General features: G+C 41.9%; 1 protein-coding gene across 4 annotated transcripts in view; it reads right to left on the bottom strand.

Annotated features, from left to right (window-relative positions):
- Nucleotides 1–17940, bottom strand: part of CDK6 (cyclin dependent kinase 6) — a 128162-nt gene extending 110222 nt beyond the window's left edge. Inside the window, exons 1-3 of one of the 4 annotated variants that reach the window (XM_021551739.2) lie at nucleotides 17722–17940; nucleotides 15983–16081; nucleotides 14855–15341 (exon numbers count right to left, since the gene is read on the bottom strand). In XM_021551739.2, the coding sequence (XP_021407414.1) occupies nucleotides 14855–15087 (233 nt within the window). In that variant the 5' untranslated portion in view covers nucleotides 15088–15341; nucleotides 15983–16081; nucleotides 17722–17940. Of the gene's footprint in view, nucleotides 1–14854; nucleotides 15342–15982; nucleotides 16082–17156; nucleotides 17223–17613; nucleotides 17648–17721 lie in introns of those variants that run through there. The other 3 variants (XM_021551737.2, XM_021551738.2, XM_021551736.2) reach the window with 3 other exon arrangements.
- Nucleotides 17941–18188: the final 248 nt, after the last annotated feature.

Here is an 18188-nt window from a genome sequence, read left to right as displayed (position 1 = left end):
TGGATATCGATCTTTCAAAGCAAAAGAACATTTCTTCAGGCTTGTGAAAACAATAGTGATCAATATATTAGAAAAGCCATGATAATCCATGTTCATTCAGAAAATTTTAATTTTACTTCAAGAACTCCACATACTTTTCAAAAAAAGCCTTCATTTAAAAGCTGACAAATGTTATTGTAATATTTTTGTATAAAGGATGTGCTCTGGGATGACTGAGTTCTCAAACTGAGTGACTAATGCTGATAAGGGATGGCAATTTCATACTTGAAAGTAGAAAGATTGAAGTGACCTTGAATTTTGCAAGACCTGAAAACTTTTAAAAAGTATTAAAGGAGATACATAATCACATCATATAAATATTCTCTAAAAACCTTAAAATATGTATTTGTACTGTGAACAAGAAGAGAAAAAAGCCATTTATTAAAAAAAACTTAGTGCTGCTTTTAAACATTGACATTCCCTGTTCAGTTGCCTGCTGCCCAGGTGAGTTTAAACCAATAGATGCCAAAAGATGCCTGGGCTCTTTGCCACTGACATTAGGAGTTGTAATTTATATTTACTCTTTCCAGAACACATTAAATAGAATGTACTATTTTATTATACTTAAGAGTAAGATAGCATTTCAGTTCCATGTTCCAATTTTCAATGTCATGCAACTTTTTAAAAACCATTAGCTTTTGGGATGGCTTTTTCCCTGACTTGCCCATATCCCCTTTCCATTTCTTCTACACTTTAAATAACAAAACTGTTCACACATTTTTTAAAGCACAGGCAATAAATGTCTAACAATCCTAATCTATGTTACAAAATAGTAATTATCAAGTTAAATGGAGTAAAATCTTGACATTTTCATGGTTTTCCTTTTCCACACACACCCACATGTGTAATATGCATATCTAAACAGCTTAATAGATTATTTATTTTACTGCTACTATATTATCTTAGTAGATCCATAATAAACAAAACTGTTTTCAAGCCTGTTATGTCAAATTATAAAACCGACAATTCACATAAAAAATCATGGAGCATAATCTTTTAGCAGTGTTGACAGACTGATTTTAATTTTGAAAGCTATTACTGAGCAATGTGGGCTGACATGTTTTGAGTTTATGGAAAAATAGAAGTTCTCCCAAAATTATTCCAAGAGATAAAGTATATCACCCCTGCTTTACAAAAACTGAGGTCTTGGATAATTCAGACTGGAATGTAAGTTAGACACCAGAGTTTTCCAACTATTTGTAATTGTACAATTGTACAATTTGCCCAAAATTAAATTGAGGTAATGAAACTATGTGCAACATCAAATTTTTTTTCAATGACGACATAATAAGCCCACTCAATGTCAAATCCTGTGTGAGAGCAGTATGACAGAGTGAAGAGTAATGAGAAAAAAAGAAACCCCAACTAAGAAAGCTTTGAAAGGTGCCTTAAACTACTTGTAGACCGCATGACCAACACACATCATCAGTTTCTTTGTCTCTTGTAGAACATTAACAATTTTTGACCAAAGTGGCTTCTCCTGGAGCTTAAAATTGGGTGCAGGGTAAGCAGGCAATGCCCATCCATCCCTGCTACTATCAGCACTTTAATGCCAAACACAAACTAGAAGTAGACTGTCTGAAGCCAATAAATTTTACAGAGACCTACACTCTCCTATTACAGAAAGTGCATAAATTTTGCCAAGTGATAAAAACAAGTGCCTTGTACAAGTTCTTACCAACAATCCACATACAATACTTAGGTTAAAAAAAAAAAATTCCCCTATAATACTAATTTCATCTTCCATCTAAATTCTTTTAATCCAAATACCCTCTGATTTCTACACTAACTTTTTGTTCCCCTACACTCAAAATTATTTCCTTTTTCATTTTGTGCCATCTGTTATTTACTGTACAAACTCTCTAGTAGCACTTCCACTTTTCACCTTCAAACTTTACTGATTGGCATTAATCTCATTGAGATTGAGCAAGCAACAGTTGTGTGGCCACTCTACTTTAGAATCGTAAACTGGTTTGGGATGAAAGGGACCTTAAAGATCATCTACTTCTAATCCCCCTTCCATGCACTCGTCACTAGACCAAGTTGCTTAGCTCCATCCAGTCTACCCTTGAACACTTCCACGAATGGGGCACCCACCAGTTTTCTGGGCAACCTGCTGAGTCAGTCACCTACCCTCACAGTAAAAAAATCTTTCCCAATATCTAACCTAAACTCACGCTCTTTCAGTTTGAAGCCATTCCCTCTTGTTCTGTCACTACAAGCCCTTGTAAAAAATCCCTCTCTTTCATTCTTGTAGGCTCCCTTCAGGTACTGGAAGGACACAAGTAGGTCATCCCAAAGCCTTCTTTTTGCTAGGCTGAGCAAACACAAATCTCTCAGCCTTCTCTCAGGAGAGGTGTTCCATCCTTCTAGCCATCTTAGTGGCCCTGCCCTGGACTTGCTCCAACAGGTTCATGTCCTTGCTGAGCTGGGGACCTCGAAGCTGGATGCAGGCTTCCAGGTGCGGTCTCTCTCACCAGAGCAGAGCAGAGGTACAGAACCCCGTCCCTCGCCTTGATGGTCACACTGCTTTGGATGCAGCCAGGACACCTTTGACCTAGGCTGTGAGTGCCCATGGCTGAGTCATGTCCAGCCTTTCATCTACCAGCACCCCCAGGTCCTTCACAGGGCTGCCCTCAATCTCTTCATCCCCCAGCCTCTGTAGATATTGGGGGTTGCCCTGCCCTAGGTGCAGCACCAGTACTTGGTCTTGTTAAACCTCAAGAGACTGCTGTAGGCCAACTTCTCAAGTTTGTCCACCTGGGCTCCCTCCAGAGTCAAATGAGCATTTACAGAGAGCAATACATTGTACTCCAGTGTCGGCACTGAGGGTGAGTTGGATGAATTATTCTCCTAAAGCACAAGCTCACTCTGCACTCACTACGGGGAGACTCTGAATGACTTAAGATGGACTACACTTTTAATATTCAGATGAATAAAGTGTCTAATCACAATTATCTCACATCCCTATCTTGTTACGTTACATGGCTACATGTACCTTCAGTCAATCTATCATGATACACTGGAGCACAGCCATAAAAAAGCCATAGAAAGTCTGTTGTCTCCCTTGAACATTGCCCATTCCTCCAGAGAGTTTAAGAATCCAATACACTTAAAACTGTCCTGCTGTATCTAGCACCCAGAAAGATATAGATCAAAACAGCAGCCAAAATTTTAGTGACTGGAGAGAGCATGTATGTCAGGGAATGGTGTATGACTCAAGTGACAAAAACTGTGCTGCTGTAACTCTCTATTTAAGTATCCACCATTTCAAATCTAAGACTTTTCCTATCATTCCTCTTGACTGCTGAATTTTTGATTACTTCTTGTTTCTTAATCTCTCTATTCTAAAGTCTATTGTTACTATGTCAAGTTTGGGAACCATCCCTTTTCCAAAAAATGTCAGACTTAATTATTGTGGCCACTATGACTGTGTGTCTTGACTATTAGAATTTCTTACATCAGCTCTTGAAAGTTACTTCAGGCTATGCAGAGAGTGATCTCTCTTTTTTATACTCCAGGAAGAGCTACTTAATTGATTGTATCTGTAAGTTTTGTCTTTACATCTTGTCTACTTGTCTTTAAACTTTGTGACTATGAAGAGTGGTGAAATTGTGCTTTATGAGTATTTTCATTAACTTAGTTTACTTACAGCTTCTTCTAGAATCACAGGCCCAATATCCTTTCTTTGATGTACAGGACAGCAGAAGATTATCTGCTTTTCACGACTTAAGCTTTACTTCTGCAGAATAGTCTTGCTCACTCTTAACTTTGGGTTACTGGAAACCAAGCAGTCTTTGAACTGTATTTTCTTAAAGACAACACAATAGTCTTTTGATTTGGGATATTTCAATATACTATAAATGTCTTCTAAGAAAACTCCCTCATCAGTGTCATTCACCTGTCTGCCATTTATCTATATCCACAAATACCCTTTCATTTTTAGTCGAACGGATTACCTGTCTCTTCTGGGTAAATCCTAACTGTTCTTGTTATTGTACTGCCATGATCCTCAGTTCCAGTCTCACTGCTGTATTTTTTCACTTCTGTACAAGTATTTGCTTCTGAAATAACTGATATCTCTAAACAATGTTTTAATCCAACCAAATAAAATTTAAAAGTAATATAACCTTCTTGAGTTTTTAAGAACAGAGACAATATTAATAATAAGCAACAGAGAATTGAGAAATGCCAGGTAATGCTTCTTTTTTTTTCTTTTCTTTTCTTTTTTTTTTTTTTTTAAACTATGCCACAAACATAAAGGCAGCAGGATGGATGGGATTCTATGCAATGAGGAGATATAGGTGCTCAGTTCTGCAGAAGTATTAACTTGTCTGGGCTATGCCTGAAGTTTAATGAGATATATCAGTCTAATTTTCAGACTACAGTCATTGATTCCAACCTGTCTGGATATGGGTATTTCTGCTTTGATCAAAACCTGTTGCTCAGCATTTTATAAAAAGCAGAGATAAACAGTGAGGCAACAAATTGATTAAAGATGTCTGCGAGGAAACCACAAAGATCAGTGGGCAGGCCTATCTCCATTAACAATCTAGAAGGTTATCTAAGGATAAACAACACACTAATTAAAGTGCAGATGTTGCCTAATCTCTATGTCATAAAGTTCACAAAGTATGCTGATAGGTGAAGTCGGCAAAATGAGATTCACTTTATAATCTACTTCCTAGCACAGAGAAGGAATACAGGTCATTGACTTTCACTGTCCTGAAAGAACCTGGAAACCAGTAATAAGCTGTGTTAGTGAGTAACATTAGATATAAACTTCAATACTTTACAGCAAAGTCTCTAACTGTAGCTCTAGAAGCATTTCCACTAGAATCATTTGCCCTTGAAGAAAGGAGATGTACACTGCACTGAAATCACTGTATCTGTGATGCAACCTGGAGTTTGAGAGATAATGTTGTACAAGATGCCTAGGTGACAACACAGAAGCAGACATTGAGTATTTCAGAGGATACATACTGAGTTAGAGGGGAATATTTGTGGCATAAAAAGGGAGCGTAATTAGGAGTGAAATGGGTCAGCAGAAATACTAAATCTACTTCAGTGAAAAACCTAATGAATTGTTATATCCCAGTTTGGTGAGCTCAATAGCTGGAGCATCAAAACTCTAAATGGTGAAGTCTCAAACATGCAAGCTTGATAGGACACCTCTGCAGAGTCTGCCTGTGCTAATGCTTTTCTGATAATCCTAACATTAGGATTTCATGACTTGAACTAAAGCTGTTTGAATCAGTGCAGCTCTTTCAATTCTCCAGTGGAAACTCAAGCCCTAAATCTGCAATTTGATTCTTGGATTAGCTAGAAGATGTGTATGCAATTCTGCCCTTAGCAGTAAGTGTGAGGCTGATGACAAAGATGCATATTGCTTTTCAGAACATAATGCAATAAAAAGCAGAAACTCTTCCTTCAGCTGTAATCCTCTAGTTAAAATATTCTATGATGATAGACTATCACAAAGTCAGGGCACTTAAAGATCAGAACTGTATTTTCTAGAGAACACCAGCTGACTACAATTTATTGAAGAGCTGTCATTTATTATGAGACATATTTATATTCTAGATAGCCACGAGAGATTTTCTAGGTAAATTATGTAACCATCAGTGAGGGAAATTGAAAAGCAAAAATCATACAGAATACATAGCACTGTGAATATTAATTATCTAATTTGATCTTTAATATGCAACATAAAAGACCACCCCAATATGAGGGAAGGGATAGAAAATCAAAATTCCACCAAAAAAAAGTGGGAATTTTACTGAGACTTACAAGAAAGGATTCAGTTTTAACTTGGATATAATGTATGCATGAAAATCCCACCATATTTCTATTTATATGTTGGATTTTATTACAACTTTATTCAAAATACTGTTGCTAGGCTTGTTTTAAATATGTTGTAAATGTAAGACTTCATATACTATGTATGTTTTTAGTATCATGGTGTTTTTAAAAAATGTATGATTCTGTATTTCTGTGCATTAAATATTTCCAACATTTTTTGTAGAAAAGGAATTCAATTCCTTGTCACAATGAGGGAAAGTTAAACGTGACATTCAATGGCTTCACAGCCCTCTCTTTTTATTGGGAAAGAGCAGAGTATGCAAGGTCCTCTAAGGTTGTTTCACTTCAGCAGTAGCTGTGTACCCAAACGAGTCCTCCCCCAAACATCTAAGCACAGTCAGTATATTCCCAACTCCTACAGCCAAGTTAAAGTGAAAACGGTCTTAGTTCAGTAATGATTGAGGTGGTTTGCTCTAATCAAATTAAACCAGCCAAATGTTCTTTTCAAAGGTAACTGTCTACTCTGCAGCTGTATGCAAAATACCACATCAAATGTGGAAAAAAAAAGTGATAGAATTCTATCCTTACAGTAGAGGCCTGGCTCCACAGATGAAGAGAAACAAAAGCACTAGTGCAGCTAGGAATTACGATCACAGAAAGCTCCCAGAAATATGCTAACTTAAGAAACAGTGAACAAAGTACTGAAATTTTCAGTTTATAATTAATTGATTTCAGGGAAAAGGGAGTTCTCTGGCATTGTTAAACAGCAATTTATCACACTGACCACACTTCAAATAGATATTAAAAGACTAGCCAAAGTTTCAAATAAAAGAAAAAAAATCACACAGGCTTTTCCATTCTATTTCTCACTTCATTTCTCTGTTTCTAGTCAGTGCAGAATGTTAACATATTTTGATAATGTTTCAAAAGTCTAAACTCAATAGGTTTCATTTAAACTCAGTATGACTCATCTACACTAGAACTGAGTTTTCAATCATTAAATAAGTAAAATTCCTGTAAAGATGAATTCATGTCTGAGTTAGATTTTTATTTTCTTTTATTAAAAGAAGATCAGTCACCTGTTAATGATAATTGAGAGTAATAAGGAGTTAGTGTTGGTATGAACCCTTTTAAAACAGTACAGAACTTTCTGCTAAGCTCATAGGTTGTTTGCTAGGTATGTTATGGGAAACCCACCCAAGGGCAACTCTACCAATACCAGCAAATTGGTACACCCTGTATTTAGGTGTGAGAAACATTGACCTCACCCTAAAAATTATGTGAGATACTTCAGAGAATATAAACCCATCTTCTTCTGAAACCCTAAAAAGACATCTAAAGCATCACATGAAAGAGCTTCTTACTACTCATATAAAGCATTTTTTATTCTGCCTAAAGAAAACACAACTGTGTTGTTAGAAACTTAAGGTCTGATTTTAAAGAGATTATTTAGCAGGCTACTTCCTCTTTTTTTTTCTAACGATGGGATCTAATTTTCAAAGGTAAAGGGTAAATAAATAAATATAAAAATCAATACAATAATTTGGATGCAGATGCAATGTTGTATTTTGAAAAGAGTTTGGAAATCAACAGTCACATTTCCATTCTTTGATGATCATCTCATCAAAAACTTTCCACACAGCAGTTTCCCCAATGGCAAATGTCAAATGACATGATGGGAAAAAACACTACTTGGAAAATTCTGAAGAAGTTTATTTATTAATTCCAAATTCTTTAAAGGTATACCTGTTAAATAATGATGCCTGCGTAATTAGAAGAATATAAGAAGATATGAAGAACAGGTGTAAGTGGAGAAATCTTCTCTCTTTTAAAATAAAAGCCTATTTATATAGGTATATGGGAACACTTACCTTCTGATAATTTGTTAGATCATTAAGAATTAACTTGTTTAGCAATAGAAAATAACTAGATTTCATACCAAGCAAACTAAACCCTCTAGATATATATATAAGTTTGGAATGAACTTCAAGCATTATTTTATTTACTGTTAGAAAACTTCACAGAATAATATTAAAACTTCAGAACTAAATTACACCACCTAAGAATTATTACAATGACAAATAATCACTCATGTCAAATTCATGCTACTACTCTGTCAGGATAGTTATATTAGTTATTCTGCATGATTAATTTTAACTTCTAATAGAAATATTCTTTAGAAATGAGGCTTTAATCTAACACATTAATAAGAATCAGTATCGGTGATTCATATTCTGATGTATATTGTCCCTGAACTCTATCCAGAAAGATGTTTGAAAATTCAGTACATTCTTAGTATTATAGCTATTTCCATTTGATAATGCATTCAGACCTGTGCTAAGCTTCAAACAATAGCTTAAATCCCACCAAGCACACCTGAGTGACTTAGTCAGTGCTTTGCTAAGTCACAGACTCCAGGTCCAGTCTGCTCCCTTTTAAATCCTGGGACAGCAAGCAACTTTTCTTCTCCCTGCTCTGTTTCACACTTCAGCTAGAAGTGAGTACCATGAAGCAAACTGGAAAGTCCCAATTAATCTACCCTAGCCCTTGTCTGAAAGTGTGGACTACCCTCTCTCCTGGCATCTAAACCTTCTCAAGGCTCAGTTTTGAATTCTGGACCCCCTCCATTCCCTGGAAGTCAGAGACTGCCATCAGCAATGGTTGTGGTGGAAGAAGCTGGTTTCCTCTTCCATGCAGGACCCAGCAAAGCTAAATCTCTTCAAGAACAGGACAGACATAACCATCCACAGATTTAAAGAAGGAAGGGAGCACTAAAATGACTAACATTTACTCATACAAAGACTGAAAACGTTTTTTTGTAAAAAACATAGATTTAGAATGAGATAAAATACTTTTTTTTAAATGGTCTTGTACTCATTCCAGAAACTGAATTTCCTATGGCTGATGAAGAAACTGAATTTCCTAAGGCTTCCTAATGAAGTCCATACCATACTCAACCCTTCCTTCCTGACATGCTCTTGTCCAGTTTGTGCCAGATCATGTATTAAAACTAAATCGTTGCATGCATAACTAACAAACAATTAATATGACTGGCAAGAATATCCTTCTCTTCCCTGTACATGTTCATTCATAAGGCTGCAAGCAGATGATGTCAGGCCAGCATTCATGTCCACTCTCTGTCCAATGTCTTCTGACAACAAATTTCTCCAAGTCCTATGTGCCCTGTTCAGTGGCAACCACAAAATTTCCCTTTGCCCTCCAGCCATCAGAGAAACCGATATTTCCAGTCCCTTCGTCCCCAAGACCTTTGCAGTGTCCCTCACAGTGGCCAGTCAGTACAGGGATGATCTCCCTTGCCTTCTGACCAAAACTGCTCTCCAGCCTGGAAATTCCTTTCCCTTGCCAAGGCATTTCCCGTTGTCACATCTGCCTTGAAGATGATCCTGTTTGTGTGAGACTAAAACTGACTCTGAAGCTCATTCAGTTTTTCCTTCCCATTACTCACCCACCATTTCTACTTCAGCTGAGATTCATCTGCCACACAAATACTTGGCAAGTTTCAAGTTCAGTTTCTTCTGCTTCACTCCATCCCTGCATCTTATTTTACTCTTTCTGTGTACAAGACAATCTTTCTAACTAGCAATGCAAAGATCACCAATTTTTTGTCTCTAGGGGCTTGCCAGATGTCATATTGAGTGATGTTACACAAAAATAAATTGTATCACACAATGCAGCACACTGCTGATGTGCAAGAATGACCTCACAGACTAGAAGTTTAACATTAGCTTGGCAGAAAAAAGAAGGAAGGAAGCAGAATTCACTAGAGACAAACTACTCCCAAAATAGAAATGTTTCACTTGACAGGATGGAACATCTTAATGATTTTGAGAAGATCATCCTTTCAGCTTACTAACAGCACAGTAATAAAACCAGAAGCCAACATCAGCATCACCAATAATTACAAAGAGAAATAAAATTAGCTACTGCCTTTGAAAATTTTTCCCTCTGTATGTTTGCCCATAATTTCAGTTTAAAAAACAGAAAAAAGCAAAACAAATACATGTTCAAATTGTCTTGCTAGATATTAATGATCTGCTATTGCTATGTTCTGAATGCTCTACCTGGTCAGACAGGGAACTTCAAAACACATGAAAATACCTTTTAAGTACAAGGAAATTTTAAGCCCCAAGCCATTTATACACTTCTGGGACCTCTGAGTAAGGTCAGGCAAGTGTTGGTCTTTATGTCAGCACACGCAGGGATGGAGAGTGACGTGTGCCCCAGCCTCTCCCCCCAGCCTCAGGCAGCCTTGCCAAGGCGATCAGCTGAGGGGCTCCACCAAGCACTCACGTGCAAACCAAGAGACAACAGCATGGACCACTGGACTGCAAAAGCAAGGAAAAAGCAGCATGACAGGACTGCTGTACTACAGAGAGCAGTTTACAGCGCCATTTATACCTCAATGAATATAAAATAACATAAAAACTTGAACATGGCATAATTGTGCAAGTAGTCATCATTACTGTGTTTCCCCCCACTGATTTGTATACAAAAAAGAATGAGGAATAGATTCAGACTTCCAGCTAGGTGGATCATTCTGTTGAACCTAAGTCAATCAGCTGGGGCACATACTCTGCAAAGTAACAGGAAAGAGAGAATCAAGACCTTTAATTCTTACATGGTTATGATCCCTTTGAATGGCAAGATCTCTGACACTTACCTTTGAAGTAACAATCCAGACTAGATTATATTTTTATAGCTCATATTCAATATAATTTCAGCTATTTAAAAATTGAATAGTTATTAAACCATGAAAATACTGAAGAAGTTGTATTTATAAGAGAAAAGTTATGAGATACGAAGCAAAATATACAGCTTTGCATTTTTGTTCAATTTGCTTAAGGTTTAATGCTATTAAAACTGTTAAGTATAAATACAAATATGTAGAAAACAAGTATGCCAAGAACTACAGTAGTCTGTCTTGCATATCACCTTCCCAGAGTGCAAATTCATAGTTTGATGATGATTAAGATACGGGTGAAATTATTCAGCTGATTACCAGCAGGACAGAGGCAAAATGAATACAAGATACAACTGAATTTAGCATTATAATCACAAGAAGAATTTTTACAGATATCTTGCAGCAAGGTTTTACACAGAGGAATTTCCTGAATCTAATATGTCATATATTCCTGGCAAAGTCTGCTCTTTATCTACATATATTTCATTTTTCCCAACTAAAGCAGCACTAAGCTATATAACTGCTGGACCAACTTTTGCTAGATTTACCTACTGTATATATTAAAGTTTTACTAAAGCATTACATCTGAAAGGTGAGCTAGAGGAGCATCTTGATCACCCTTACCAGCTACAAGGGATTTTTTTCAAGCCTACAAAATAGCTATTTTCAGATTAATTTACAGTAAGCTTTACTCTTGAAGATTCTATTTTCAACTTTGTTTTGTGAAAATAAAGAGAATAGAGAAAGGTATCCTGGCAGAGAGGAACTCTGTAAAAAGGGTAAAGGTGAACAGGAAAGGATTTTAAGCACATAGCAATTATTTTAACTGCCTTTTCCCCATGCCTTTCTATACACCATTCTTAAAAGTCTTAAAAAATTTTAGATCAGTCCTCCTTATTTCCATTATAGTACAGAGATTTTCATTACCATCACTGTTCTGATGAAGATTGTATTTCCCTTTGATGCTTTTCTTGCACCCTGTGTTGCTTTATTCTGCAGTGAAGTCTTATCTAATTACATTATCAATCTTTGCAAAAGCAACTGTGCTGCAAAAAATGCATCTCTTCATTGTACAAATATGGAAATTACTTGAAACAAAGTCACACAAAACAAAGCTGTCATAATCAGCAAGCAGTAGCATGGAAAAATATGATAAATATTTTGTTTGAAATTATTCTGTACTATTTAAATATCTCTCGCTTATGGAGAAAATTCTCTTCCAATCCTAGTGCCAAGCACTGGAAACCAGTTTTGGCTCTAACTGTTTCTCAGAGGAAGTGATTCTACAATTGTTAAGACAAACCTGGGCTGGAGTAGCACTGCTAGTCCTGAATCCTGGTTCTATGACCAGCAAAGCCATGGAGCTCTACCTACGCCTACTGGGTCCTTCCTTACCAAACTGTTCTTCACATTTAGCACCACTTCATGGCAACAGAGAAGCCCTGGGCTGCTGATATCCTTACTGCACTCTCTGGAGCTACCATTTGAGTTGAAAATGACACTCAGCCTAAGTTCATGTGGCCTGTGATCTCTGCTGTCAGCTGATGCCAGAGTACCACAGCAGAGCACAGGGCCTGTGCAGCTCATGTGTACAAAGTCTGTCTAAATCTTGACTCACTGAATGGCTGCTGGTTTGCATTGAGCAACTCATGGATCACACATGCCACTGTTCAGAGGTAATAGACACAACACAGTATTTGCAGTTCCAGCATAGTTGTCTCAGGGTAGTTGCTTGTAATAGTCAGAAAACACCTAAAAATATTTGGTTTTAAAGATTTGTGCTGCTATTGCAGTGCTATGAAAACGATGTACATTTTAATCCAGTATGCAGACAGTGAATTTGGAATTGTTTTTATTTACTAGCCTGGGCATTCCAGAATGCATGCCCAAACAATTAAAATATTTTGAGCACAATATATTCAAGTAAATTCAGTTAGATCAGCTGCTTAAAATTGCAGAACTTCTTTAATAGTATTTCCTTTCTGAGTGTATTTGCATAATACAAAAATAGATATTTAATTTCAATAAATTTTCAAACTATTCTATCATATTTTGTAAGAGAACTGGGCCATTTAAATGTTTTCAAATAATTTTTCCAATTGAAGGATATGATTCTGGTCTCTCCAGAGGGCTTCCCATCTGCCTTACAGGTTAAAAATATGGACAAAGAACGTGAGCTTTTGAATAGCATTCCTCACATTTTAGAAGAGATAATGTTTGAAATTGCTTATCTTCTGCCTTTTTGTGGAAAAAGGTGTGCAGCCAATGTCCCAGGCACCCTGATACATTACCAACCAGCCCCCTGTATCTGAAACGCTGCTTATGGCAAAAGGTACAGCTTCACAACACCACTATGAGGACCTGGAACACATTTTCACAGATTTTTATATTAAAATTACACTCTCATATTGCTGGTTGAAATAATTACTGCTTTGCAGAGAATTAGTTTTCATTCAAGCTTGTAAAAATATTTGAAACTTCAGTGTATTTATGCAATGCTCTGTTGAGATTCAATTGCACTTAGATCAAACAAAAGAAGCCTGCAGTTGTGTAGTCAGTTCATCAAATAGCTCTTTGGAAAACAAGAACTCTATTTCAATCATTTAGCTGAAATCATTATTTTCAATCAATCTTAGCTGCATTTAAGATTAGAAAGCTCTTAAAAAGATATTTTACATCATACGGAAAGATGTCAATGGTAGAAAAATTCTTAAGTATTATGTCCAATTATTCCCAAACAAGATTTAGCTTTCAAATATATAAATGCCTAAACCTGGAAAACTACATCATCATTTTCTCCCATAAATTAATTGCCTGCATTTCAAAGATTTTGACAACTCCCAATTACTTCTACTGCCAAGGACAATCTTTGTGTGTGCTGCTCTAAACCAAGTCACTTGATTCAGTGATCAAACATAGGATGCCCAGTTTTGAAGTATACTGATTAAGCCTCTGGCTTTACTAGGTGCCAGCCAAGATAATGCTTATTAACTCAATTGTGGATTTGCCTGATGGGCAATGGAAGTGTGAGCTACAGCCTGTATGTGTCCCGTTGGTCACTAAAGTGAGACCAATGACATGCACTCCATGATCAATACTTCAGAATACATACACTTTGCCTATTCAGTTTTGACATAATGGAGACTGTAACATTACACTGCCTTGAAATGAACAAGTGAATTCACCTCTAGCAATTGACATTTGTAATTTAAATATTATTCTCTGTCTCATCTTTCCTCTTGCACCTAATAAACGCCCCCTGATCTCAGACCCTACAAAAAAGGATGATTACATGTGCAAGGCATTTTGAAATTCGCCCATGAGTTCAGAGTATCTATTTCTCTAAGATTGAAAGAGTCTTGGCGTTAGTGAAGTACAAAAAAGTTTTCCTTTTGCTGTGTAATATGCTCGTAAGTAACACAAAGAATGGAAATACTCTTGCTAATAGCACCACCAGCAAGATGCTGACCAATTTCAATGTGGGTATCTGCAAAGTGAAACTTACTTCTTGAAGTTCATCTCATTTTAATAAAAGATGCTCACAGGCTGCTGAAGGTTTCTATCTACAGAAAAATGTAAGATGTTACAGTAGGGCTAGCATTATCATTGAGAGCATAGGCCATTTATCCAGGATTTATGCTACTGACACAACAGAAAGGATATCCTAGGGCCACTGCCACCATTTTGTGAGCAAGGTCTGACACCTGTAATTTTGCCCTCTGGGTAGCAGAATCAGCATCTCATGGTGAAAATTACTACCAAACAGTACTCAACCCTAAGGCTGCTTAAAAAGCTTGAAATCTGAAGATGTTGCTTCTCTTTAACACCATAATCTCTAGCTCTCTATAAAAGCACCTAAAAAGGCAGAATGAATATTCCACTACTGCTCTCATTCTTGCGATTTCTATAATGAACAGAGCTGGTAAAAATCAGCTGCAGCTGGCAGTACTAACAGGTTAGACAAAACCAGGGAGAGGTTGGGTTTTTTTTAATTTTCTCTCATGCCTGAGGAAATAGTATATATATGGCTCCTTGCCCATCCATTCCAACACTTAAATCACACACCTATGCCTCTGGAGATGGGTGTTTGTGTGTGTGGGAGGCAATGCACAGGGATGAGGTGAGGTCTGGCAGGCAGCACCATGGCCTGTTGAAACCTCAAACCACATTTCATGCACACAGTTTAGTGCTCACTTCAGCCACAAACCCAAACTAATGTCCATTCCATTTATGCCCCCAAACTCTTGCTCACCCAATTCATGCACTAAACCCAGCACCTCACTGATCAGGACAGTGGTCCCACTTCCTCACCTGACCACGTTGGGGTGTTCGAATGTCTCCAGGTGCCTCAAAACTGCCACCTCTCGGATAGTGGACAGTGGCATCCCCTCCTCGCTGGTCTGCATCCGTACCCGCTTCAGCGCAACAAAGCGACCTCCGTTCTTCAAGTCTCGTGCTTTGAACACCTTCCCATAGGCTCCTTCCCCAATCTCAGCCACACATTCATACCGCTGGTCAGCCACGTTTGTGCTGTCCTTATCCATGCTGGCACCAGTCCTCTTCCTCCTTTCCAAGTGCCTCGAGGTGGCTCTCAGTCTCACTTACTTCCCGACAACCAGTACTTTGCTGGGATGCAGACAGGCTGCACACTTGGTACCTGTGCCAGAGAAGCAGTAGGAAGCTCTTGCCCTCCTCTTCTTGTTCCTTTTCCGTACTGGCCAAAATGTGCCTCCTCTCTTGGCCACCAGGAATTATCATACAGTCTTTGGGAGCATTGCCTGTGTAAAGCCAAACAAATCTGGGGGACAAACCAAGCAAGAAAATTGAGTTTAGTTTAGTTTACTTCATGACTTTGCATTGTTCAAAACCTGCTAAAATTAAGCTAATACAGACATGCAAAGCAAAATCATGGTGGAAAGGAAGATGCGAACCATGAGGGTGACATATGTATCAACGTCCCAGAGTGCCTGATACACTACAAAGTTATCATGGCCTGTGCAGAAGGTTAGGTAGGCATTCAGCTACAGAGCAACAGCATCCTGAAGGGTTTCACTGAGAATGGGATAAAGATGATGATCCCGTGACACATGGGTGACAGGGATGGCAGAGCTAACTAGGCATGTGTGAGAGGAAGTGTATGTCCAAGAACTTATGCCAGGATTTCAGGACTCAAACTTTTCTTCATTTAATGTAGTGGAGTCCTGTATGTGTATTTTACTATATTACTGTTACTAGCTAGTAAATAATAGCATTTGGAGGTTTGTGCCTTGGTCTGCTTCCTCCTGTGCTAAGCCCTTCGTGAACAGACCATGAACATATCACAAGAAACAGTGCCTGTGGAGAGGCAAAATACATGCATATTTAGATGACAATAATACATTATGAAGCATTGTGTGCTGAAGTAGATTCAGGAATATGCACTTTAGCAAATTTACTAACAAGCAAGAGTGTTGGCTGTGGATACCGCTGCATGTGTCACTGGAAGCGTGGTCAAAGATGTCTTCAGGAACAGCATGCTCTGCTGCAGAGTGCATGAGGCTAGAGAGCAGAAGCACTTTTGCATCCAGTTTCATCCACTTTCTGCAGGAGTGGGCAAACCCTCTCGCCTCACAAAGCTCCACATCAATTCCTGCCTTCCCCCTGACCCTTTTTCACACACCGATACAGTGACCTCCAGGACTGTAGCCCTCTCCTAGACCACATTTTTACCGCGCTAGGATCAATGAGGTCCCAGATAGGAGAGTCGGGGATCCCTTAAGTGTAATTCAAGCACAAAGTGCGAGGGCTATTCTGCACACGCTGATCCTACACCTTAGCTGGAGATGAAAAGCAACAATCTGAAGTAAACCTGTGCCCACTGCTCAATCCTTCTCCCCGGCTGCAGCCGGAGGCGGCTGCCTGCCTCGCCAGCTTCAGTTCCCAGCACAGCTGCCACCGCATCGCCCCAGCCACCGGGCAACCCTGCGTCCCCCGCCTGCAGCATCACTGGGCGACACAGAGCGCGGGCCGCCGTGGGGGCCACCTGGAGCCCGGTGTGCGGAGGGACCCTACCCGAGTCCGGTGTGCCGGGGTCCCTGCCCGAGCCCGGTGTGCGGGGTACCCCTGCCCGAGCCCGGTGTGCGGGGTCCCTGCCCGAGCCCGCTGTGCCGGGGTACCCCTGCCCGAGCCCGCTGTGCGGGGTCCCTACCCGAGTCCGGTGTGCCGGGGTCCCTGCCCGAGCCCGCTGTGCCGGGGGTACCCCTGCCCGAGCCCGGTGTGCGGGGTACCCCTGCCCGAGCCCGCTGTGCGGGGTGGGGTCCCTGCCCGAGCCCGCTGTGCCGGGGGTACCCCTTCCTGAGCCCGCTGTGCCGGGGTACCCCTGCCCGAGCCCGGTGTGCGGGGTCCGTGCCCGAGCCCGCTGTGCGGGGTCCCCGCCCGAGCCCGCTGTGCGGGGTCCCTGCCCGAGCCCGCTGTGCGGGGTCCCTGCCCGCCCCGACTCCCGCCGCGGCCGCCCGCGCCCCCTCCCGCCCCGCGCCGCGGGCAGGGCGCCCCCGAGCGGCGGGCAGCGGCGCCGCGCGTGCGTGGCGGCGGGGCCGGCGGGCCTCTGCCCCGGCGCGGCCGCGTGGAAACTTACCCGTGCTCGCCCTCCCCGGGCACGGCGGGGCACCCGGCCGCCGCTGCCCCCGCCGCGCCGCCGAGCTCCCCTCCGCGGGCGCCCCGCAGGCGGCGGGGGGTGGCGGCGGGGGACACGCGGGGAGCCGCGTCCCCGCTCTTCCTCTCAGCGGACGGGGCGGGGAGGGGGGCCCGGCTCCGCTGCTCGGCAGGACGCAGAGGGGACCCCCCCGGCGGCTCCCCCTGAGGGCTCCCCTTCCCCCGCGGGCCCCTCCGCGTCCCCGCACCGACCCCGAGGCGGTCGCGGCGGCACCGCGGGGCGCGCTGCCCCGGCCCGGCCGCCGAAGGGACGCGTCCGCGGTGCCGCCCGCGGGGAGGGGGGGCGAGCGGTGTGGGCTCCCGGGCCGGGAGGGGAGGGGACGGCGTGTGGGCCACGCCGCGGGGCCGGGTGCGCGGAGCACATGGGCGCCCCGCGTTACCTGGTGTGCGCCACGGCCGCCTGCACCGCCACCAGTTCCCCAAATAATCCTCAGCCCCGGGGGGTGGAGGGGGGGGGAGGGAGGGGGTGAGTCCTCTCTAACACAAACCTCCCATTGAGCGAGGCGGGGTGGAGAGCCGGCCCGGGGTCTGCCCCTTCACATGGCGATGTCTCCGGCAGGTCCCGGCAGCGGCCGCCCGGGCCACACAGGTAGCTGATCCGCGGCTCGGCCGCCCTCGGCTCGCATCCTCCTGCCGCCGCCGCCGCCGGGCTGCACCTTGGCGCAGAAGGAGCTCGCACTCGTCCCCCAGCCCGCTCCTCCCGCCCCCACCCTGCCCGGGGAAAAGGAAAACGCGAAATAAAAATCGCGGCCGGCGGCCCCCGGGGAGCTGCAGCGCCACGATCGCAGCCCCGCCGGCCGCAGCCTGCGGTGCGGGGCTCGGGCACCGGCCCTCGGCGCCGCCGCTGCCCCGGCGCTGCGCTGCCGCTCCTCGCTCGCTCCCCCGGCCTCTGTTCTGCCTGGGAGCAGCAGCAGCTTGCTGCCTTTTTTTTTTTTTTTTTTTTTCCCTCTCCTCA

This window comes from Lonchura striata, chromosome 1 (genome assembly GCF_046129695.1).
Source record: "Lonchura striata isolate bLonStr1 chromosome 1, bLonStr1.mat, whole genome shotgun sequence".
In the NCBI taxonomy this organism is placed as follows: domain Eukaryota; kingdom Metazoa; phylum Chordata; class Aves; order Passeriformes; family Estrildidae; genus Lonchura; species Lonchura striata.
Note: the sequence above shows the minus strand (reverse complement) of the source record. Positions and strands in the feature narration are given on the sequence as shown.